General features: G+C 44.5%; 1 protein-coding gene across 1 annotated transcript in view; it reads left to right on the top strand.

Annotated features, from left to right (window-relative positions):
• Positions 1 to 26,355, top strand: part of LOC144799580 (C-signal-like) — a 166,830-nt gene that overhangs the window by 40,372 nt on the left and 100,103 nt on the right. The window contains exons 2-3 of the mRNA XM_078670954.1: positions 11,531 to 11,582; positions 17,945 to 18,132. Of these exons, the coding sequence (XP_078527080.1) occupies positions 11,531 to 11,582; positions 17,945 to 18,132 (240 nt within the window). The remainder of the gene's footprint in view (positions 1 to 11,530; positions 11,583 to 17,944; positions 18,133 to 26,355) is intronic.

Here is a 26,355-nt window from a genome sequence, read left to right as displayed (position 1 = left end):
ACTGGTGGCCTGGCATTAGGAAACAGACCAGAAACTATATTTTGGACTGTGAAATATGCTAAAAGATGACAGTCTCTACTGTGAAACGTCCTGCGCAGATGCTCCTGTTAATTTCTGATAAACCATTAGCTTGTGTTTGCCTGGACCACTGCGTCCCTTACAAAGGGATGGTAACTATAAATATATTATGGTCGCAGTGGATTCGTGTTCAATGTCCATTTGGATGTTGCATCAGCGCTCGGCTGACGCTCAAACTGTTATAAAAGTTTTGCTAGTCTTTATCGGCACATACGCAATAGGTCTGCTACATTCTGACCAGGGCCCTGCGTTTAGCTCTCGAGCTTACAAAGAAGCCATGTTCCATTTGGGCATAGCTTTGCGGTACTCTTCTCCATTCCATCCTGAGGGAAATTCTGTTGTGGAAAGAAAAACCGGGACACAAAGCAGTCTTTAACCCCAACGCCGCGGGGCTAATTCCCCCGCGGCACTGGGGGGAGGCGCGCGCAGCGCCATGGTGCTTTTGACGAGCTCGGCTCGTCACGCTGCACGGTGGTGCTGTGCTCATGATGAGCTGAGCTCGTCATGACCATGCCTGTTTTTCAGAACGCTCAGCACAGCGGGGGAATTGGCCCCGCGTGTGAGTGCCACGCATGTCATGACGAGCTCAGCTCATCATGAGCACAGCGCAACCGTGCCTCATGACGAGCTGAGCTCGTCATGAGCACGGGCGGGGTTAACAGCTAGGGTATTAGGTTCGGGTGATGGGTGGGCCAAACATCTTTATGGGGTCGAACGCAGTCTTAACAACTTGCCAAGAAGTTCTCTAGGGGGTATCCCTCCATATGAGGTCCTTTTTGGGACAAGAATGTTGGTTCCGGACCTTGATTGTCATGGAACAGTGGTGGAAAATAAGAAATTTGATATCAAAGATCATTTGGCTGTTTTACAGGACTTAAATGAACTAAGATCGAAACAAAGCAATGTGTTCCTGAAGCCAACCACCACTGGGGAAAAACCAACTGTCCCAGCAAGGCCTGTCTGGATTCCAAAGCTTGGTGATCTAGTCAGAGAAAAGATCGCGGACAAGAAGGAATTTGGGCCTTCTTACAGACAACCAGTACCTGTCTTAGCAATCCACGGAACAAGAACAGTGATACTGCCGCCCCTTGCTGGTAAAAAGGAGAACCGATTTGTGTCCATCGACCTGATCAAACCACACTATGTGGCCGATAGTAAGCAGTAGGCCAGTGGACTCTGCCAATGTAGCAGAAGCACTCATCTAGCTACAATCCAAGAGGTTCAAACTGAGAGACTCATCACCTTTGAAGATTCTACAGTGAGAAAAGAAGGACTAAGCAACAAAGCTATGGCACTCGTTCCTCTTGAGACCCAAATAACAGTTTGTCCTGACTCACCAGTCTACAACGAAGTAACAAGTGTTCAAGTGCTTCCACCGATTTCAACAAATCCCGATGCAATTCCAACCATTGACAGAACTGCCTCTGGCTATTTCATTAACTGTGATACGTTTTCTGAGGATCCCAGCGAACCTGAAACAACACCAGCAAAAAGAACTTTCAAAGAACAAGCAACAGACCTTTTTCATCTCCTGAAAAAGACATCTGGTTTCACCATGGATTGAACTATGGATTGTTTTGGGAATATTCATTTTTCTACTTAGGTTAGCTCTGGTAAAAAACTGTGGGTAAGCTGATACATGGAAGATATATTCAAATGGACACAGCAAGTAAAAAAGTGAACTTATTTCTCCAGCCACACAAACCATCCCGTCGTGAACAAAGAGACTTGTCAGCAGTGAACATCACAGCCGTTCCTATACCAGATGGTATAGTTTGGGACAGAACTGAATATGACATTTTTGGCCCATCAGAGCTGTTGAAGGTTCCACACTTATTCAAGATTCAGGAACGTAAAATATGTTAACCAATACGAAACAGATTTATTCAGCAGCCTTTAATGCCCAACTGTCTACACAGGGTTTCGACTTTTGGAAAGACAACATTAAGACAAAAATTATCTGAGGTTCAAAAGATTGGCAAGCGCCGGGGGTAGAAGATTTTGTTTGTACATCTATTTAGGAACGTATGTTCAGGACTGTTGGCACCTTTTCAAGCTGTCCTCGGAATACTTCCCAACTTTGTGCACTCTGTGTTTGGCGGACTTTTTGGACTCGTTGCAGGGATACTATTTTTGCTCCTACTGCTTCGCTATGGCAAGCCAAATCACCAGCGACACACAATTCACAGTAGAGAGAGCTCTGCTGGAGATGAAGTGTCGTGAGCGCATCGTTCAGAGTCTAGGTTTACCTCGTCTACGAGAATTAAATACCACATGGTTTCTGTCATTCAGACCAATCTGGCAAGATTGCATCGTACCTGTTCTACGCTGCCTGCTTTGCGGTGAAGAATGCGTGCTAGACATCTGTCTAACACTCCCATCAGTCATGCCTACGGATATCGATACTCTGCTGGACCCGGTAATGGTCCAAGCTCTGTGTTGTCCCCAGAGGCTGCCAATTCTGATGACGGCATTCATTGAGATCGCACAGATGCAAATTGCTACTGCTAAGGTACGAGAGGGAACAACAGGCGCGCAGGTAACATCCGATACGAACATTGCTGATGCGACCAATGCTGAAGGCGATGCTTCTCATCTATGTGCGGTTAATCTTCTAAATGAGGTAATCCAACTTTCACCTACAATGGTAGATTAATTATTGTCTAGGGACATAGAAGATTTCATATTTTCTCCCAGCCCTAACACTGACTTTTGATTTTGGCACACAGTGTTCTTAGAGACTTTGAATTTTCCTTCATTTTTCAAAACAAGGTACTAACTTTGGAACTTTTTTCTATGATTATTGTATTTTTCATTTTTTGGCACAAGTAATCTACTTATAATAGAACTATTCATAGAGAACAAGAATTCTTTGAATACTTCCAGAGACAATATATGACCTAGTCCACAAACAAACAGTTTTATATAATCTGACATGAAATGGTTTTGGCCTTTTTCTTCTGTATTTACAAGCCATTTCATAAATGTATATTTTTCATGATTCATTCAATTTGCATTTCAAATGTCAACATATGCTTAGAATGAAACATTGCTTTAATATGTATAGCACCAAGGCATTTTTTATGCTTACAATCAGTTCTAAAGCATTTTATAATGTATTTTGGACATAATTTTAGCACTTCGTGTGTAGATATATTTTAGATATGTTTAAACATGTTTAGGATTTAGTAACATCGTACATACGAACGTGGAGTGGGTGTTGTGTATCGATTTAGATCCCATATGAATTTCCCGATTTATGCCCTTATATAGGTACAATTCACATTGCCCTTATTTAGGCATAGAAACCCAGGCCTTATTTAGTCATTGCTCATGCTAACCAAATACAGGCATGGCTACTTACATCCGTTCATCTACATCACAATGAGTTTTTGGAAAACCAGACTCTTAGCCTTTAACCTTCCCCGTGCTTGGATATTGATTTCTCCAAGAACTCCTTTATTATGCATGAACATCTATTCCTTAGGGGTTCATTCATGACGTTCTTATGCCCGACTTTTACGTCAATACTGGCATTCATAAACCCCTTCAAGGTTTATATACCTTCACTTGTTATGGCAAGGTACGGTGCAGTTCGGCTACCTACTTGCACGATGCGGCTCGCCACAGCAAGTCCTGAAAGGAAGCCAAGTCCCCAACTGACGCACTGACCAGACGCTGTCATCTTCCTCGCCGAGAATCCAGCGCCAGTGTTTCTGACTCCCCTTGCAGGGTGTTAGAGATGGAGTCCCGGAAAATAGATACCAACCTCTTTCATTCTAAGGTATGAGCTGATTAGTACCTAGAGAAACTTTTGGCAATTCTTGGCACAACCAAACTAAACTAGACTATAGCTAAAACTGCACTTACTTCTTCCCTCATACTAGACTTAGGTTAGGTACACTGGGGTAGTATTATTTTAGAAGCATCAGTTGAGTATTTTAGCCTGTGTTATTTATGTATGTATTTTTATATATGTCATAGCAACAGACCATGCTATTGCAGTATTATTTCATATTACTGGTAACGCTGTACATTTTATACTTCGCATTCTGTCTTACGGTTGTAGCAGTTCATATCTCTTGCATGAGAAATAAGACTGTTCAATAAACCCTTTTATTGAAACGCCTGTCTCTCTATTTCTGTGCAACTCCGTAGAAACGAAGCATGCACAATTGACTGAGTGAAACGGTTATCTGTTGTTTCCACGACTCTGAAGATATTGTTCCGACTCTAAGTGAAACAAAGTTGTCATGTTTTTGCGGTTGTCAGAAACTAATCCCTTCTTGTTCATTCGAGAAAGTTTCTAGTGACCTCGAAGTTAGCTGGCACACACAAGTAATTAAGTTTAATGTACTCGAAAGAGACATGCTGACCTCCGTCCTATGTCAAAACTATAGTGTATATTATTCCAATGCACAGAGCCTATTGGGTATATAGGAACTACCCTGCAGGCAAAGGCATCTGAGCAGCCGTGACCCCGCTTTCCCCACTGGTCTTCCCCCCCCCCCCCCCCGTAATTTGAAACCTAAACAGTCAAATACTTCTTGAACAGGGCTTTCACCTGTCATAGCTAATGGTCAAATTAAGTTTAAGCTATTTCAAGATTTATGAGCAGACTGAATTATGTCTATAGAGAAAAGGTAAAAGAAAGATTGAAGAGAGCCCAGAACTATAGATAGTGTGAAAAGTCTACATTTAGACAGAGTTTTTTTGAGTCTTTGTGCCCTAGTTAGGTCTCGCCTGTCGATGCGCATGCGCATCGAGCAAGCGAGACTATGGGGGCTTATCCACTCTTTATCCACTGCAAGGAATCGTGGCGATTCCTTGCAGTGCCCGTGACTTTTAAGCTCAATGCGCATGCGCATTGAGCTTAAAAGCGCGTGCACGTCCGTCTTGTTTTACCCGCTCCGCCCCCTCCCCTTCCCGCCGTGTCGCATTTCTCCTCCCCCCTCCCCTCTCTTCCCTCCGTCTTGTTTGTTTATTTTACCCGCTCCGCCCCCTCCCCTTCCCGCCGTGTCGCATTTCTCCTCCCCCCTCCCCTCTCTTCCCTCCGTCTTGTTTGTTTATTTTACCCGCTCCGCCCCCTCCCCTTCCCGCCGTGTCGCATTTCTCCTCCCCCCTCCCCTCTCTTCCCTCCGTTCATCACACGCGCAGCAGGAAACAACAGTTTAACAACGACAGACCCAACCGTGGCGCGAGCACACACATACAGAACACTTTCAAGATGATTTAGTCTCCCGGATGAGTACCTAGCTGGCACGGTGCCTCCGCCTCCTAAGTGTAAGACAGTAATGCAAAAGGGAGGCTTGTCAAAACGCCACTGCCTAAAAAGACAACCTTAGAGACAAAAGCACTAAACGAATGCCGATCGCCCCGCGAGCCCGGCACACATCCATTGCTCTCCGTCTGCTGCCGGATCAATACTGCGACCTCATTTAAAAATAAACAGGGACGCTGCAAGTAGGTCGAGTTTACTTTTGATATAGGATTCACTGCGGGGAACAGGGAGCTCTGCTTGACCTCCTGCCTCGCGCATGCCACCCGGCAATATTTCTTCGCTATTCTCAGAAGGAAGCTTCATCTAAAGTGTGCTACCGGGCTGACTCTATTTATTGGTGTACAGGGGAAGCCTCGCTTTAATTACGATATATGCATGCCGGTGCATACTCGAGCTCTCGCAGCTGAGCATGATTAATGCTCCGACGCCTTGCGTCTTTTGTTCTTTCTCTCTTCCTTCATCCGCGCGCTCTTGCAGGTTGCACAGCTCTGTCCTCGTGAAGTTCCCAAACTCGCTAACCTCTGCGTACAGCATCCGCTACTTACAAGTATGTAGTGATGATGACAAGAGCAACTAATATACAAAGATGTTTATTTGCTATCTAAGCTGTGAAATTGTTTTTATTCAAACATACGTGATGACAAACTCAACAGGTGTTTCAAGTTCAAAGCAATCACGAGTCCCCGAACGTTCTGATTTTCGTTGGCTCAAAGTGCCATGTGCTTCAATTTAAGAGAGAAACTGAACCTCCTGTGAGCCATTGTTACAAAATGGCGCATTATTTAATACTCATAGGATGGGGTAGAACAGCTGCACGGAAGAACAGAGAAAGATGGATTCCCATTGCGCTTATTAATGTGAAAAGCCTCTAATTCATTGACAATACAAACATTTATGTGTGCCATTGAGTTAAGCTATGTTATATTACTGTGTCCTAGGAATCAACTTCCTCTTAAGATAACCTAACACCACTATTTAGGTGCACGATACTCACTGACAAGAAAGAATGCATAAGACATCAGTGGGTTTTTCAGATCATTCAATAAACACATAGGGCATATGAATGGCTTCCGGAAATACACAAGGTACTAAACAATATGATATGGGTCCGTCCCTCACCTTCAACACCTCACCCTCACTCACCCTCACCCACACTCACCCTCACTCACCCTCAACGCCTCACCCTCACTCACCCTCAACACCTCACACTCACTCACCCTCACCCTCTCTCACCCTCTACCCTCACTCACCCTCAATACCTCACCCTCACTCACCCTCACCCTCACTCACCCTCACCCTTACTCACCCTCACTCACCCTCACTCACCCTCACCCTCACTCACCCTCACCCTCACTCACCCTCACTCTCACCCTCCCTCACTCTCACTCACCCTCAACCCCTCACCCTCACTCACCCTCAACCCCTCACTCACCCTCACTCACCCTCACCCACCCTCACCCTCACTCACCCTCAACCCCTCACCCTCACACAGTGCAATAGGTCTCGGAGCATTTGAGTTAGAGCTTTTAGAAATGTTTATGGCTTTTTTTTTTAATTCTTTAGCATTGGCTACAGGAAACAAAAATGCTAAAGATTTACAAAAAAACCCATAAACAATTCTAAAAGCACTAACTCTAATGCTGCGAGACCTATTGCATTTCCAATGCTTGTTTTTGCCTCCTTTTCGACCAATGATCTCATGTAGGTAAGCCTGGGTCTGGATTTCAGATAAAAAAACTTTGCGTGATCCCTTTGTATACGACCTTTAAACGGGCTGGATGTTGTAGATGGACAACAGCACCAGGTTGTTGAAAAGGGCCAAAAAGCTGTTTCAACCTCCATTTGCGCTCAACTGTGGCTTGGGTGAAGTTGGGCCTTGTAAAGAACATGATACCATTGAATTCTTTCCTGGTAGTTGGCCTGGCCAGATAATAGAGCAGTTGGTGAAGGAGGAAGTTTCCAAAGTATATGAGCATTGCTCGTGGGTATTGGGGAGTGGCTGAGGGGCGTTTGGATGGTGTTAATGGGAAACTGTGTGCTTGCTGTATCTCCTTGTCCCAGTCCCAGGTGTGTAGTTCCGGGGAGGCTCCCTTAAGGAGCGTGATCATAAAGGCTCTGGGATCATTCCCTTCCACTCCCTCTGGGATGCCAAGAACATGTAGGTTGTTGTGTCATAGTCTATTCTCCTGCTCCTCAACTTTCAACATTAGGTCTTTAACTATACCATCCTGTTCATCACCTTGTGTTTTCAAAGTGGCTAAATCCTTCTCCAGATTTTCAGTTCGAACTTCCACTGAGGCCGTTCTATCTGCAATTTGTGGGTGGGCTGGGAGGGAGGGCGGAGAGTCTGGGGTAGTTTAAAATAAAAATAGTGAGAAAAAGTTAATGCATAACTTTCTTTCTCTTTTCACCCTTGTGTTCTTTTTTTTCCAGCTTTTTTCTGATAATGAATTGTATTATGTCATAGATTATTGTTAAATTATGCATTAATAACTAAAAAAAGGACTTAAAGTTATTTAAATAACTACCTTGCCCAGCGACCTAAAGGTACTTGACATCAAGGAGAAGTGTTTTTTTCCTTAAAGTGTCAAATGCCAAACCTGACATGCACTGCCGTCTGTACTCCAGGCCTGGAAAAAACGTTTTAAATCCCCTTTTAAAAAAGCTGGTATAAGGATTGTTGAAAATGCTTGTTAAATACTCATTCGGTCGGAAACTGCCATGGTTGCCATCAGAGTGGACTTTTTCTAATTTAGGTCGGGCAAATATGAGTGTTTTAAAATGTTTTTACATTGAGGTACATGTATGATGTAAATTCTATTTGTATTCAGTAGTGGGCTTACTGCTCCTTTTTTATTATAATACATATTGATAATGTAAATGTTTTAATTATAGCAAACAGCATAATATATATTGAGTGAGAAAAAAGGCAAACATTAGTTTACAGCTTGCAATGATTAAAGCACATTGGTTGCAGATGTTAGGTGGACATACTTAGAAAAGGTAAGTAAAGGACCAATATAAATTGTTTTTTTGTCGAAAATGTAAACATCATTTAAATAACTGTGCCTTTAAATAATAATCTTGTGTCCCTGAGTTCAACTCGCCCCTAATAAGTGGCCTTCGTTGTTTCCCCTTCGTTTATCGTTTTTCGGGTGAAATAAGAAAACTCTTTCAAATGCAGATGAAGGCTCACACAACGAGAATGTACATTTTGTGACCAGAGAACTAAAATAAAACAAGCATTGGCATAGCCAATAGGTCTCGCCTTTGGGACCTTATACGTATTTAGTTATGCAGCACAATATCCTTGGTGCAACAACATCAACTGTTGCATGGCTAAACACTTATAAGGTCCCAAAGGCGAGACCTGTTGGCAAAGCCAATGCGTGTTTGTGAGGGCCAGGAAAACCGGCGGGTGGAAACTCTACTACCCTGGCATGGGTACAAGCACTGCAACACACAATCACAGACAGGCGACGTATGAGCAGCAGCACACGCTTATTTTTGTGTTGAGCCACACACAAGGAAAAGGTAAGCAATGTATGCGGACGACACGCAACTCTATTTAAAAATTTCATCAACAGAATTCCTGCTCATCCCCCTCCCCGGACCACGTATCCAAAATAGACATATGGCTGATAGCACCTCAATGCTTTCAATTGCACTCCTCATCATAGACTCAGCCAAATCCCTTGGAGTCACCATGGACAAGCACTTGAATATGAAAAATCATATCCGCAATCTATGTAAGGGAGCAAACCATTTGTTGGGGTCCCTCAGAAATATCAAACCTTTCCTTCCACTAAAGGATTTCAAGCAGGTAGTCCAAGCGCTTGTCTTGCCAAGGCTTGACTAAGGCAGCGCTGCCCTCTGTGGCCTTCCCAAACACGCCCTGGCTCCACTAAGGTCAACTCTAAACGCAGCTGCTAGACTGGTCACAGGCACCAAAAGATACAATCATATTTCCCCAGTCCTAAAATCTCTCAATCGGCTACCCTATGAAGCTCGAATTCAGTTAAAGATTGCTGTTCTGGCTCATAAAGCCCTTCGCTTCAATACTCCCAGGTACCTTGCACAAAATCTTGAACTATCCTATGGTTATAGAGCCTCAAGAAGTGCCACTTCCTTCCTCCTGAAACCACTTATCCTGAACAAAATAAATCTGGTCACCGTGCCTTCTCCGGCGCTGCACCAAAGATTTGGAACTCTGCTACCGGAAGTATGCAGAATCTCTTCAACAAAAGCTTTCAGATTGGAAGCTAAATGATTCCTTATGAACAAATTATTTTCCTAAGGATACGTTCACCTGCTCGAATGTTGATACTGTTTTTATGTTTTTCCTCCCATTCATATTGTAAAGCGCTTTATCATTCGGGATCTTGTTCCCGCTATATAAAACTTTATAAAGTAAAGTAAAGTCCACATTTGTAAAGCGCACAATCACCCGTAAGGGTCTCTAGGCGCTGGGGGCCGTCGGCAAGATTAAGCGAGCTATTGCCCAGAGTCACATGGTGCTGGGCTAACCTGCCGCCGGAGCCGGGGATCGAACCGTGGTCCCCAGATTCCAGCGTCAGTCGCCCTGGCCGCGGCGCCACACCTCTTCCACTTTATAAATAAATTACAAGCAAGGCGCTCATTCCCATGCATAATGCTCGCAAGTTACCAGGTTTCATCTGCTCACACGAGAATGCTAAACTGGGGATTCACCAGCACACACAATTCTCAGAAGTTACTGGCACTCAACTAACACTTGGGAGCAAAAAAGCATGCAAATCTGTAGGAAGAGAAAAAGCAGGGAACTGTGACCGCCGGAACTTTGCCAGACTAGGCTCGTGAAGTACAAATTGTGTATATCCCTGCCTCATACCCTTTAGTCACAGGCAGCAGCAATGCAAGCTTCTTTCACACGCACAGAGCTGGGACATCATGCGCTGCAGCAGTGTAAGTTTCTTTGTGGTGCACACCAACATATGACACAAACCAGAGGACAGTTATGTAGGAGTTCCTGACACACTGAAAACTGATGAAGCACCACCAACAAAGGCAGAGGCAAGCTTTGTTGCTCTTGTGATGTGAAATGACTGGAAATTATGAGATTACCCCAGCTTGCGTAATTTAGAGCAAAAATGCCTACTGCAAGTTCACTTAGTTTCCTTGCAATTCGCATTCACATTCGCGCCTAGCGCCTTTCAAGAGGATCCAAATTGGAAAGAATATAGACTGGTTTAGGTCCGGATGAAGGTGGGTAGGAATCTCCATGTTGGTGAGATTAGAGCCAGGTTTGACTATTTCTCTCACAATGCATAGCATTCAGTAAATGCAGTCCAGCATTCCTCAAGAGAAAGTACCAGTGTGCAAAGGAAAGGGAGCTACAAAGCGAAGACCGGACAATCATCTCACATCGGACAAGGGATGACTTGCATCACGTGAGCGCCTGCTCAAAACGTGACTGTAAGTGTGCCTACTGCTCTACGGCAACAACAACAACCTAAAGCGGACAAGTTGTGATATCACAGTTCCTGCAAGGGTTGGTCACTGAGCAGAACTGGGGTTGCCACTTAAAAAATAGGGGTTTGCAAAAAAATTGCAAACTTTACATTGCCATGTTTATTTTCCGTGTAAAATACATGAGTATTCATATATCTGCACGTAAAATATCTCTTTCATAACCAGGAGCAAGAGACCAAGGTGATTTAAAAAGAGTTGCGGAGGGGTGAGCTTGTGACCATCCATAGTACGGAATAAGATACTCCCACTACATGAAACAAGCATTGGCCGCGCGTCGGTGAAAGCGACGCGGCTGTGAAAGTGATTGTGAAAGTGAAAGCGATCATGCTAAGAAGCAGCAGCTGTTTGCGTGTGTGTGTGTGCGTGCGTGCGCAGGCTGCTCTTTTTCGAAGCACATACTCGTGCTTGTAGCGCGCCCCTGCTCGCTCCTGCAAGGTGGATGCCGCCACAAGCACGCGTATGTGCTTCGAAAAAGAGCAGCACGATGGCTAAAGGTCCTCCTATGCAGCGCATGGGCGTTGCGTAGGCGAGACCTAAAAAGGTAGAAAGCGAAAAAGTTCAGAAATTATACCAGAAGGGGATAAATGGATTTTCTGCCAGCTTGCCATATTTGAATGAGTCTTTTAAACATGAACTTATACTTGCTTGTATTCTTTTTAGGCATTGAATGAACTAGCGGCCAAGCATTCCAACTTGAAGGTGATTCAGCTAGGTAGGTGTATCGCTCTCCAATCCTCTTTGTTTTTGATACATCTCTAGAACTGTTTGCACAGGAAAGCAAAAATAGTGATTTCTTTCTAAAGGAATACATTACATGTCTGAATTTTTTTTCTAATTCTTGTGTAGGTCTGCAATCTCGAAGATTGTACAAAAGCGCACATTTTCACAGGCTTTGAAGCAATCATTTGAACCCATATTCATTTTGCCCCATTATCAATCTATATGTCTTGAGGTACCGCTGACTACACCAGAAAGTAAAAGCTATCTAAGTGATTGTTTTATCCTGACCTTCCATGCTTTGTCAATGTTGAGCTGTGTCTCAGCCCCTTAAAATTCTCCTATATTGGAATGTATGAAAAGTGAAAGGTTTGGAGTAGAGTTTCTGTCTCTGAATGTTTAGAGGATTCTGTTGGCCAGAAGGCTGAGTCATTAGAACACCAATGTTCTTGGTAAGTATAATCTGAAGAGTAATTGTTGTAAATGTCTGAAACTCTAGTCCGTCTCCAGTACTCACTTGAGTCTTGCAGACTTTAAACACAATGATGAGGATGAAACTTAAGGTTGACACAGAAGGAAATACAAATCAAGATGCAACCACCAAAAAGAAGACAGCAATTTAAATACTGGTGCTTTGAGAGCTTGGAGTCATCCTGCTGATGAGATCTGTAGTAACCTGCCTATAGTTAAGTCTGCAGACGTAAGCACAGTCTGTTAATAGAAGCCTACTATAGGCAAAGAAACTGTCTGTTGGCCATGATATAAGGAATATCTCCTATTCCTGAATTCACAAAACCTTTTAGGGAAGCGGGCTGACCTATTCCCTTCCCTAAGTTGCTCTGTGAGTCAAATCAAATTGTGAGCAAGGCTTTGAGCAAGCAGTGGTTGAACGGAGGCTGACCCGAAGCATATCAAACTGTTATTGTTTCCTAATTACATGATCTCTTCTACACAGCTGTAACTGTCATACCAGATGTTGGACTTGGCCCTGCTTGCCGGGTCATCCCGGAACTTTTTGCCTTCCGCCTAGCCTTTTTGCTGTAATGGTATTGGTGGTTTACGGACTCTGAGCACTTTGGCACTGGAGTTTGGTGTGAAGTGCATGTGCTCTCCCGCCCCCCCCCCCCCCATGGATAACTCCCTAAGTAAATAAAATAAATATGTTATGTTTGGTGTGGTTGAAATAAAGATAATAAATGCTGCGCAATTGTGTACACAGGTTTATTTTCACTGTTTTAGAAAGGTCACTTTTAACACCCGCCATTTCTGTGTGCTTCGGGCCTGCCTGCCTTAGGTGGGTTGCAGGTCTAGTTCTCGAAGTGACAGGGGCTGGGAAGGCTGGCTCCGCCCCCTGGGGTGTCTGTCTCCCAGACCCCAGCTCATGAAGGGAGGAGGGAAGTCTGGCAGACAGAGTGCTCTACACCTCCCCCAAAACCAGTTGGGACCGGTTTCCTCAGAGACCCTTCCAGAAACTTCTGGCTCTTTCTAGTAGGTGGGGTGAGGGGTGTATATATAAAGGAGCTGAGACTCCATGTGGGTGTGCTTGCTTGGGCTTTGATTTGGAGGGGACACTCTGCCAGGAGGTACCACCGCAAGGGCCTGCGTGCTGGCCCCTGTGCCCATCTGTACCCCTCTGCTGTCCACAGGACCAGTGAGAGACCTTTGCTGGAGTGAAGGCTGCTGTGCCAGGAGGAGTTTCACATTATGGGGGTTGACTGTTCCAAGGAACTACTGTCCTGTTCTGATGAGCTGCTCTACTGCCTACTGATCCTGCCCGCATTGACTGTGCTCCTCTGCTTTCCTAACCCCAGCACCGTGTGAGCGCTCTACCTTTATTCCAGCTCGGCCTGCTTACTAGCGCCCTGTGAGGGCGTTGTCTGCCCAGGAGTTGAGGAGCTGGCGCCTCCAGTGCAAGGCTGCAAGGGAATCCCCGGCGTGTGGGATCTCCCCCTTGCGCTCCTGAAATCAGCGGGAGCCCACCTTTTATACTTCAATATAACGGGAGCCTACCCTGTATTGCCCTCCTTCGCGGGTGCCCTTCTGCGTTATTTCCGCAACCGGTATTAATTTTAAGAGCTGGAGCCCACCCCACTCTTGTGTTATATCCAGCTGGAACCTACCCCGCATTGATGTTATTTTGAACCGCGGGAGCCCACCCCGCGTTATCGCTGGGTGGCAGGAGCCCACCCCACACAGAGGAATCGCCGAAGTTCACCGGCCTGGGAGTCCTGCAGCACTGCGTGGGCTCCCCCGCTGATGTCATAGGGGAGCCGCGCTAGAAATGGTGCCGGCGCCAGGAGTTGCCTGGCAACAGGGAGGCGGGCTCCAAAGGAGAGCAGTTCTGCAGTCCCGGCGTGGGAGCCTCGAGGGCTCCTGGGGCTGCCGCAGAGACCGGGGGAGCAGGCGACACCCTGCAGAGAAGCCGCCAGTAATAGGGAGCCCCATGGCTGCAGAGAAGCCAGCTGGGAGCCTACCCCATGCTGGCACATCGCCAACAGGACACCAGAGACTTCGCTCAGGAGGTGAGGGCTCCCCGTGAGCAGAGGTGAGCCCCGTGCGTGTCCTGAGTGCGCCGGCCACCGGTGAGAGGAGCAGGGCAGCGGTGAGAGTCAGGCGAGCTAAGGCCTGCTCGTTGGCGGGGCTCCTGTGATTGGAGAGAGCCCTGCATGCTGGCTGCCTGAATCTTGCAGCACCAGTGGAGAGCGAGCCAGGCTGGGACCTCCCCTGCCCAGCCACCAAGGAGTGGTGAGTAGGGCTGGGCTCTCGCTGTGGGGAGGTGGGGGCCGCCTTCCCAGTATTGTGGTGCTAGTGCTTTTACGATGTTGGGGCATTCTCTTTGAATTTCAGAGTCCCGGGAGGGACTCCAGCCGTGCCAGTGACTCTTGTGCTCCACAGCAGCGCCGTACCAGCGCGGGCAGCTGCAACATGTGGGGAACTTTTAATTGTAGAGTCTTAGAAAGTAGTGGCTCCCCAGGCGCAGAGGCGCCCCAGGCTAATTTGCACCGCTGCCCTGCGACAGCACGGGCAGCTGCCACGTGTTGAGGACCCTGACGGTGCAGGACAAAGGGCTTTTTGGGCTCCAGGTTAGGTCAGTTGGCCCGGGGTCAGTTAGGGTACTCTGTCAGGACGCAAGGCCCTGAAGGCGATATGCACCCTGGTGGTATTTCCGTGGTGCACTACTGATTTGTGGCATAATGTGTTTTCTACCTATGAATCTATTTCTATGCCTAATGTATTCATGACCATAATGATGCCTAATGTGATGATGCCTAACGTCATGCCAGGATGTTTGGGGTTGTTCCCACTGCTAATGGGGTGTGTAAGGTTTACACTACTATTTTTTTTGCCAACGTTTGCCCGACTGATTGTATGCCTAATGCTTTTACCTTAATGATAATGCCTTATGCATAATGTGATTTATACTCCGGGTTTGTGCCCCCATCTGAATGGGACTTATGCTGAGATGATGCGTAATGCGTTTATATGCCTAAGGTGAATGAATGAATGAAATGAAATTTATAAACGCGCAACTAAGCCCGAAGGCATAAAGGCACCTAACCAAAGAAAATCATAAAAGGCAAATCCAGAGCTACGGGTAGGCTTTGGCAAATAGCCACGTCTTGAGAGCCCTCCTAAAGGCTTGCTTTGAGGGAAGGGATTTAATCTCAACCGGCAGAGTATTCCATAGCTTTGGGGCCGAGGTTGAGAAGGCTCTGCCACCCCACTTGGCTCTACGAACACGGGGGACTAATAGCAAGGATTTATTGGCAGAGCGCAGAGTTCTGGCCGGGGTGTAAGGAACCAACAGGTCCCTTAGGCCTCCAGATCTATTTGTAGCCAGAGCCCCATAGATCAAACATAGGGACTTAAAAAAGAAATCCTAGCCTCAATTGGAAGCCAATGCAATGTCTTTATGGCAGCCGTAGCAGAAGCCCGCTTTGGTAGATCCAATACAAACTTAGCGGCGTCGTTCTGCGCCATTTGAAGTCGCATTAGCAGACCCTTGTTAATGCCTAAATATAGGCATTGCAGTAATCAAGTCTTGAGCCTATTAATGCTGTTACAATTTGCTTTCTGGCTTGTGGGGACAGGAAATGTTTAATCTTCCGCAAGATGTTTATTATGCCCCAACATGTGGAGATAGTCCTATTTACCTGCTGACCCATCGCCAGGGTAGGGTCAATCATGACTCCTAAATTCCTGGCCAGGGCAGTAGGTGTCGGACACACGCCCAACGATGTTGGCCACCATTCCGCCGACCAAGTGTCCTCCTTTCCTCCGAACACCAGAATTTCTGTCTTCTCGCCATTAAGCTTCAATGAATTGCAAATCATCCATTGAGCAACTGCCTCCATACAGTGTCTACAATTGGAGGCAGCGGAGATGACAGGTTGGGCGAGAGACATCAAAATCTGCGTTGATGGTTGAGGTTGATGCCTAATTTCCCCTAATGCTTACATTGTTGGTTTCCGGCATAACGGGCTCACACCTGATCTAAGGTGGCTTATGCCTAATGTTTTTGCTGATGATGCCTCAATGCTCACATGTTTATGTATAGTGTGATCCATGCTAATTAGGTTTTGCCCACAGGTTCATGCCTAACGCCAAGTTATGATGCTTTATGTTCCTGCCTAATGCTAATGTGATGTTACTAAGTGCATGGTCTTGCCAGTAGGTACTGGCGGTCACACATTTATTGCTGATGGTCCTACATTTATCCCTTGTGATGGTTCTGGCAGCGGCCCGATTGGCCCTGCCTTGGACATAATCCCCCTGTAAATTGCTACCTGGTGCCGGTTGACACAATGTATATGCACCTGTGATGGTTCTACAATGTGTTTTACCTAATACACAAGTTATTTTTACACAACCTGGTGTGGAGTCTCTTCTGTAGTGTGCCTAGTGTGTCGCCTGTGAGTGTGGGCTGCTCAGATGCTTTACACATTGCTCCAAAGTTTAGCCTATGCGCTCCGCGCCAAGCTACCCCGTTTCTAACACCAGACCTAAAATATAGTTAATATTTGAAATAACAATGAAACACACGAACACTAGTATAAATAACACATTGACATAGGTTCCGCATATATGGAGAAGAAAACAAAAGCCCTTGCATAAACCGAGAACTGGTAGTGAACTGGGGGGAGGGATGCTCTAGACTAAACAGAATCCACCCATATGTAAGGATTAAATTATAGGGCAACCATTGATGAAGTGCTGTTCCAATGGCTTGCTAAACTATAGTAGAAATAGAAGATCCACTACTCTGAACAATTGAAATAGATGGGCGGGGGGGCCCAGCTCAGTGTCCAATAATAAATAAACAACAAACCGTAGGAAAACTATAGTTGAAATGTGTGCAAATCACTGTTCAGCTCGTAAAGGAACAGAACAACATATTCAAACAACAATTCTAAAGTAAATCAATGTTGAGGGTGGCATTATGAGGATCTTTGAATTTGACGGAACATACTGACTGACAATTATGTTTGACAATCAAAATTAAATGAACCAATTAAACAGCAACAAGCTTTTGCATACATTTTTTGCAAGCCTTCGTTGTACATTTTAGTGAACCTACGGGTCAACACTAGTGCGTCTTGGAACTGGGAAGTGGGCACACTACTAGCAGCCATTTCACTGTTATGAAAAAACCTCCATGACTATGTCCTCGGATAAATATTTCTTTGTGATGCATTTCTACTGTTGATTTGTACCGACAATTGCTTGATGCTGAAACTGTTCGTTATTATGATTAATAATTGGTATCATCTGTTTCATCTCTCCATTCTTGTTGCTACATGGTTCCATCTGTGGTCCAGCACATTTATGCTATCATTTTGTTACTGTATTTTTGTGTAGTTACCTAATGTATTAGTTTGAACGACCGCAGTTGCAAGTACAAAATTACTTTGACTGTTTTTGATTTGATGAGATGGAAACTATGATGCCATACGGTCGTCTGGGTATCTGCAGTGAGGTTGTCGTTGTTCATTAGCAGTACATATGGTTACATAAAATCCTTTACAATATTGAAAGACTTAAAATGGTCAATGTCAGTCTGTAAGTGCCTGCATTTTGAATATGCCTTATCCTTTCAAATGTAAAGATCCCTGACAAAACAAAGCAGCAGGTAGTGTTTCAAGTGCTTGTATTGAAAGATCCCCATGGTACTTTAATTAAATGTTTTACTTTTTTGTATAAGAAAAACTGATGCCAACCCAGTCAGCAACAATCACTCTTGGAAATGTATGGCTGTCTGTTCATAAGAATAACAGACTCAACCATAATGCAACCATTGTGTTGGGATAACCAGTATGGGTGTCCAGTTTTACTGATTAGATGCTCTCTGTTTTTTAGAAGTTACAGATCCTGAAAGTGTCAACAAGGCTGTAAAAGAAGTAGAGGCACACCTGAAAGGAGCTGGTCTAAATGTGCTGTTCAACAATGCTGGAATCCTGACTCCATGCTCCCTTGAAAATGTGGATGCAGAAGACATGCTGCATGTGTACTCAACCAATGTGGTTGGTCCACTGTTAGTGACCAAGGTAGGAAGAAACGAAAGCACTGCTCATCATCAAGCAGTTTAAGAAAAGGGGGAATAACTATTTTGAGAAAGCAACTGTGGTTTTGTAACAGCTGTTCTTTAGCCTGAATGTGGACCTTAACTCGGGTAGGGAGGAGTACAGAGTTCTGGTGTTGCTTTAAGCCCCTTCAGCATGGCCGATTTCCCCCCTTGCAATGCGGACCTGATGGCCATACATATCTGCTTCGCTTTGATAGAGCTTGGCCTGCAGGTCAGTCCTCATCATTACAGGTGTCTGATGACTGTTAAGTCTAGCTTCCCAGGGCTCTGGCGAAGGTAGCAGTGAGATGAGGTAGTCAGCAAGCCCTGGTGCTCACTCCTGCTTGCCTGCATCTGATTCATGGCCTTAGTGCAATGTGAGGGCCATGCCAAATAAGCATGCACCAACACTAACTGAGAAGCTATTTATCCCCAAAGCCCCAGAAAATGTTGGGGATACAAAGCAGCAATTCTTGGGATACCACTTCTTAAAACCCTTTGAGAACTGTAGAGTTCTAACTTTAAATAGCCCTCGTTCATTTATATCAGAGTGACAGTCACACATGCACTTAAGGTTGACAAAGGAATCCATAAGGCATCCAGTTATCCTCCTTATTAACTTCATATTCTTAGTAACTTTGAACCAAACGATGGAAGTAAGGGCTTTATAAATTCTTTGTTACTATATTTGTTGTAGATTAGTCAATATATCAAAAGTTATAAAGTGTGTCTCAAATTCAGTGACTTTTTCTAAATGGTATGTGTGAGAAATTGGGTTGTTGGGTAAGCGGGATACAAGCTTTTCTCAAGCAACAGCAACAATCACCATCAGGGTGAATCATTAAAGACAGTAAACTAACCCATGCTTAACTCTCTGGTAGCTTGGCACAAAAGCAGTCAGGCTTAACTTCAAGGCAATGTGTAAAGTATGTATGCACCATACAACAGTAATAAAGTCAAAACACAACTCGAAAAATCCCACACCAATTTAGAAAAATAGAGTAAACTGTAATAAATTATTTGACACCAAAGCTTTCAAAATCAAATCTGTAGAACTAGAATTACGAACTTTTTAAAATTTAAAGTGAAAACTAGCATCTAAAAGATGAAAGTGCCAAACGTCGACATCTATTGGCGTAAGGCCGGAGGAAAGTCGAAAGTTAGGGTCGGATATAAGAAGTGGATTCAGCTTGGTCTCCACTTACCTTCAGACATAGAAGAAAAATTGCAGAAAAATGTCGGAGAAGGTAAAGTACAGTGGGGCAAGGCAGCGAACTGTGTCTTGGGAGGAGGTATTGTTGTCGAGAAGCCATTGGTCTTGCCACATTTTTAGCAATGCATTAGGCAGGGTGATAGCTAAACAAGTGTTGTATTTTATAATTTTTTACAGTTGTGAAGACTATGTATGTCCAAGGCAGTGGCTAAAAATACGTAGTGCCCTGAAGAAATTGCCAAAAAGTTAAGTGGCAATGAAACATGTTGGCAAGTGGAGTATGGTTGGATAAGTAGTAACCACACTCACTTTTTTAACACTCCACAACCAACACTAAGGAGAAAGAATAAAATTAGAGATCCGTGTTGCTTGTGGTATTTATGTTGGTTTGACTTCAATCTGTGTCGTTGTTTGTTTGTTCATTGTTGTTCATTGTTGTTTGTTTACACTGCATGTTTTCACAAACACTACTTTTGTTTGTTGATTTGGACACATATTCTCTAGCTTGATGGCACCAATGATGAGAGCAGGGCAATCCTGGTGAGTACCTGCCAGGTTCCCGTTGGTGGTTCGCCCGTGAGGTGCCATCTCGCTCACACACACTTTTTTCCTTTTTTGTCTGAACGTGACACTTTGGTGTGTGTTGTTTGTTGTCTCACAGCTGTTATTTTATTAATAGGGTCTGGGCAATTTTTTTTTAATTACGGCACAATGTGGATGTATCTCCTACCCCATTAATTGAAAGAGGGGAGGATAGTTGTAATGTTTTGCGACATAGGATACACCATTAAGTTATAAATGTAATGAGTGCCTTGGGTATAGGTTCTTTTTTTGAAAAGTTGTCGAGAAGCCACTGGTCAAAGTCACATTAAAAATTCCTTAGTTCGGATTTAGTCTCTTTTTTGGAACTCCTAGATCTCCACTGGGACAAAGATGTAGACTGTACCTGACGAGGGCTCCATGAGGCCAGATACCCCTTCTGCAATAAGACGCTGAACAGGATTTGCGTCTGTCGGAAAAAACCCGTCAAGAACTACCTCAAAGCCAGGTCGACCTGCGATGCACCGTGGCTAGATCAAGTAGCAGGTTGGTCCTGGTCTCCTCTTGGTTCTCTGAGCAATTTTTGTTTGAAAATCTTCTATGCCCCAAATCCTGGATTTAGGCTTTCTGGGCACCTTTAGCAACACTTCCAAGGGTCCAGGACTGGAGGGACACAGCTTGGAGGCTTAGGACTCACTCAGGCTGAGTCCAGGAGCAGGTTCAAGATGGTTTGATCCTTTTTTTAGGTGTAGCCTAGTGAACTCAGCGTATTTGCTGCTTCGCGTTGGCGAATCTATTGTGGTTTTTGGTAGCGAAGGGAGACGTACCATGTGCACTCACGGACAGGCCATGTGCGCACGCATGGCTTCTCCTCTGAAGGAGGACAGGAGATGTGCACTCCGTACGCGAGCACATCTCCTGTCCCCGCGTGAACACATGGCGCGTTTTCACTTTTCCTAAGGCTTGTTAAAACTCTGTGATGAGCCATACAGCGCACACGTGATATGGGGCATGCTTATTCTACTTCCACCTCCCATTAAGAAAACTCTTTGACAAAGCCATGGGCCACGCCCATTCTGTGTTGTGAATTGGACTGTTTCTAGTGACACAACGCGTTGTCGCTTTTGTTTTTAACGCGATATTGCGCTCGCTGTCACGTTTGGTAACACACATCAGGTGTCTGTGAGCGCATGCGCAGGACTTCTCCTCCTAGTGTCCTGCGGGTACAACACGTTGCTGTAACCGTTAAGCTGCAGATCTTTTGGTTCTTTCCCGCCATTCCCCAGACAGTATTAAGGGGATCCCTAGCAAACTCAAGACAGAGGCGGGTGCAACACAGACTTAGCAGGAAGCATAACACAGAGACCTTCGGCAGGGTATGGTGTTATAAAACTCCTGCCTGTATTATGACGGAGTTCTGTAGTCATCTTTTCCTTTTGGTGATGTGAGGACAGTAGCTCCGCTCAAGACATCTCAACAAATGTGTAAAGAATGGACTATTATAGTAAGCGGATAGATCCTCCTCCTGTATAGAGTGTGATAAAATCAGTCACCTAGTGCAGCAATCGCCCATGCATGTGTTGGACCTGGTCCTTTCTACAGGGTCACCCCAGATTTTTGCTATCCTTTCATGAACCTACTTTTGTTGGCTTTTCGGACTCCGCACTTTTTTCTTGCTGGCCAGTGGTAACATGCTTGTGCTGTCTTCTGAAAACATGGTAAAATTGGCCCACAGCAGATTGGTACATTTAATTGACTTATGAGTCCCTAGTTAATGGTACAACATATTCCCTGGGCCTGTTAAATAAATGCCATATTGTGCGCTGCAGCATTCAATGTGTCTCCTACTAAAGTTGCTCTGTAAAACATGTCTCGGGTCTGCCAGTGTAGGCTGTAGTGCACTTTTAAACTGCGGTTTTTTTAAACACAATTTTTATTGAATTTTTTTCCAATTCTTGTTGCAGATGAGATACATAGTTGGCAATAAAAACAGAGTTTTGGACCGGTAATGATGTGATAGAATGATTCAACCATGTTGTAAACATATATATGAGTAGTTATACAGAATAACATCATACATTACAGTGGAATAGGAAATATAAGAAATTAGGATTAGAAGTGTAGATATACAGCCTTATAATGTAAAACTTGCGTTCATGCAATTAGTTATAAACTACTATATTTTAACTGAAAATACCCCTCTCCCCCAATTCTCTGGCTTCCTAAATGAACCTGATCATAACCTGAGAATATATTCTCTCGTTTAAAAAACATGTAGTTATACTAATCATTCATAGGTATATGCTCCTAGGTATTAAGATATTGTGAGAGATGTAGTATTACACGGGTTCAGTCGATTAGCTAATAGGGATGTGGGAGGTGTGGGTGCGACCTGAGATGTTGGAGGAGTCAATGGATCTGTGGCTTTAAATGCTTCCACCATCTGATCCCATTCCATAGCGATGGGAATTTTACGTAGGCCACAACATTCTTCTAGTCTAATAATCACACTCTCTGCAGTTCCCCAACGGATGGGGATATACTTTTGGTGTGTTGGAGTGTCTGCTTCAAGTACAATAGTGCTGTTTTAAGCAGAGGGGGGGACTGTGGGCGGAATCTTAGCGTGTGGGAGTAATAATGTATAAAGAGTACCCTGGCTAAGGAGCTGTGGTGTATAACCTATTTCATGTATATGTTTTCCTGCTAGCCAGTACGATAGCCATTGTAGCTGACTAGCCATACAGTATGCCTGAAAGTCTGGAGCGCCAAGAACTCCCTCCTCAGGTTGCAATTTAGCCAGACTCGCCCTCCTACGTCCTCTACCCCAAATAAGTTTCGATAGGAGTGTATCAAGAGTATGAAAGAGTTTGGCTGGAATTATGACTGGTAGATTAGTGAAAAATATAAAAGTCGAGGTAGCATTGCCATTTTAGCGATGGCCACTCCGACCATCACAGACAGTGGTAACGAGGTCCAAAAAGAGACCTGCAACCGCAAGGATCCTACCGTTTTCAACAAATTTCCATCAATTAAGTCTTGGGAAGTTCTGTAGATTTGTATGCCCAAATATTTAAAAGTGTGTGGGGCAATCGATAAAGTAAAATCACCAAATGTAACCGGGTCTGATTTTTCCTTATATCGCATGTGATTTGTTCGCGTTGATTGCTAGTCCTGACACCTGTTCAAAATGTTTAAATATAGATAGGATAGGTTCCAACTTTGTAGTAAGGTTGTTTAGGAAAAGTATAAGGTCATCAGCATAGGCGAACACTATATGCATTGAGTTTCGTATTAGAATCCCCATATCTATGGCCTCTTTATGGAGCTTAATGATTAGAGGTTCAAGGGCCAATACAAATAACAGTGGTGACAGGGGACATCCCTGCCTAGTACCCCTTGCTACTGAGTATGAAGAGGATATAGGAGAGAGAGTTCTGGCTCGAGCCGTGGGGGCAGTGTATAATAATTCAACCCATTGTAGATATCTTCTTAGGATGCCACATTTTTCCATAGATGCGAACATATATGTCCAATAAACTAGTTTTAACTTGGCAAAATAATCCATTTTCCAGGCCTAAACCTTCCTTTTTAGGTCGAGCCTAGTGGAAGCCCCGCCCACTCTCCGCCCATATTTTTTAATGGCTTGTGTCATTGTACTTCTTAAATGCTGGCTTCTGATTTGTAGAATGGCTTGTTAGTCCCTCCTTGGTACTGCCTTGTCTCCTTTAATTACCATCCATACCAACTGGATATTTTCCTTGGCTTGTTACAGGTCAGCCTTATAAGTGGCTGAGCACTATTTAATTTATTGACACTGGGGACAATGGCGGCTGCCTTTTTTTGTATCTGCATGCTGAGTGCAGTGCCCCCTTTAGGGACACCGCGCTCAGTTTTTTTGTCTTGGTAACTTTAATTCCGAGTGAGGCGCTCGCTTCAGGGACACAGTGCTCGGTCGCATTTAAAAAAGAAATGTATACTGCGCGCGGCGCCCGCTTAAGGGACACTGCATTGGTTTGCATTTTTTTAAAAAACTTTAATACTGAGCGCGGTGTCCCTGAAGTGGGCACCGTGCTCTTTCTGCTGCCCATTCCCTCCCCTCAGCCAGTCCGCACCCTCCTCCTCTTTTGGCTCCCTCCCTCCCTCGCATGAGGGTGCAGAGCTTTTCGACAATCTAAGTGAGTGGAAAGTGTCTTGCATTGACGTGTGTTTGAGCTACTGGCATTGTAAATGAAAATGCCTTTTATTTATGTTTTGGTTTTTAAAGCATAAATAAAAGGCATTGTTGTCATTTACAATACCACAAGCTGAAACTTGCGGAAATGCGAGACCTATTGCATTGCAAATGCGTGTTGTCCCTGAGGCTCTGATCAGAAGACCAGCCAATTAGTCCTCGGGGTCACTTTGGTAATCCTGGGTTCAAGGAGACATGCAGACCACAGGCAGAAGGGCAGACCTCTGGGGCTCAGGGGAGTTTTCAAGCAGCAGAGTAGTCCTTATTGGTGCAGTAAAGAAGTCTTCCGATGTACACAGTAGGCCACAGCAGCATTCAGTGCTCTGAGAGTCCTTCGACCTGCCCACAAAGTGAACTGAACAGCGGGTCTGATGGCCCTATTTTTATACCTGGTAAGTCCTTTTGAAGTAGGAAAAGTTTCTAGAGGTTCCCCTTTCAAGAGGACTTGGAATTTCCTGCCTCCCTGCACTGGCTACAGCCTGGCTACAGGCACAAAAGACTAGTGTGAATTTCTTATTTTGTAAACGGGTTCCAGCCTATTGATCCGTAAGGTGGTATGTGCCCAAATCTTGCCCCAGCCTGTCTGAGATGGCCCATTCAGGCACTCCTAAACCCTCTATTGTGTGGCTGTCTGGAAGGAATATACAAAGGCCAACTGCCACTCACATCTAGTCATGAGACCCAGGAACAGGTGGCAGGCACTGAATGGTTGGAACAGGAAAATTCCAACTTTATAAAAGTGGCATTTTCAAAATTGAGACTTAAAATCCGATGTTACAATTAAGAGAAATTTGAATTGCAATTTCTCAGATGCCATGCATGACTCTCTTACATGCTCCCAATCAAAAGCTATCATTTATTAAAGGTAATACAGTAACCCAATATTATCCTATGGAGGAGAGGCCTCACAGTTGTGAAAAACTAATTTGTGAGTTTGTCACTACTAGGACATGTAAAGCTTACAACACACCCTAAGGACTGTCCAAGACCTACCTTAGGGGTGACTTATATATAATACAGATTAAGTTTGTGGGTTGGCAAAGTGGTTATTTTGCCAAATCGAATTGGCAATCTAAAACTGCTAACCAACTACAATGGCAATCCTGAGAAATTGTTTTAAGGACCTACTTAAGTGGGTGGCACAATACGTACTGCAGGCCCACAAGTGGCATTAAATTGACCAGCCCTGGGTTTATACTATACCAGTCTACCATGGACTTATAAGTAAATTAAATATGTCAATCAGGTGTATGCCAATTTTGTCATGTTTTAGGAAGTGAGTACAAGCATGTTAGCACTGGTTAGCAGTGGTAATGTGCACAGAGTCCTATGGTCAACAAAAAAGAATTCAGCAAAAATTGGAGGGGTGAAGATAAAAAGGTTGTGGGAAAACCTCCCTAGAGCTGACAGGTCTAACAGCATGGGAATTGCCTGACAAACTCACGATCTACTGAATGAAAGTCGTCCAAATTTTGTATGTAACAAATTGCCTTTTTTAGTTAGCTACATTTCATCCCGTTATTTTTGAGGTATTAAATAAAAACTGAGTGTTTATCGTGCATGCACGAGCCTGTGCTGTGTATTTCCATAAATCCAGGCGAACAACAGATTAAAGCTTGGTAAACAACTAAAGTGGTGGCCATTGTTTATGTGCTGAGTCATCACATGCATGTGTCCACACCCTGGCCAAGAGTTCGTGAACATTACTGGCTGCAGACGCTGTGGGTTGCAAACATCCGTATCAAAGGCACAGTGAAACTCTGTGTGGGTGAAGTCAATGGCCCGGCAGGCACAGCTGTCTTAACTGCCAGGCACAAATAGAAGGCTTATTTTGGCTTCAAGAAGCACGCCACTCAACGGTGTGTTAATTTCAAATGAAGCACGTCGACAAACTGGGCATGGACGAAGCCCTCCCCATGGCAGGCCCAACTGTCACACTGAAAACATACTCTAGTCCTGAACGTTTGTTGAGTGCAAAATTCAGACCCATGTGACTGTTCTTAAGCAACAAACTAAAAGCATCCACAACCTTGGCATGGCCAAAGTCCTTTACCTGGTGGACCCCCACTGTCACATCCATCATACACACACAAACAGGACACAACTTATATTGGGTGCAAAAAGCTGCCAAACTCCAGTGGTTGCATACATTAAACTGAGCACTAACAATCAACCTTTTAATTTCCCTAAAATTATATGTATAATATGCACACTTAAAGGGG

Source organism: Lissotriton helveticus, chromosome 12 (genome assembly GCF_964261635.1).
Source record: "Lissotriton helveticus chromosome 12, aLisHel1.1, whole genome shotgun sequence".
Taxonomy (NCBI): Eukaryota; Metazoa; Chordata; class Amphibia; order Caudata; family Salamandridae; genus Lissotriton; species Lissotriton helveticus.
The sequence above is the reverse complement of the archived record's forward strand: the minus strand, read 5'-3'. Positions and strand labels throughout refer to the sequence as shown.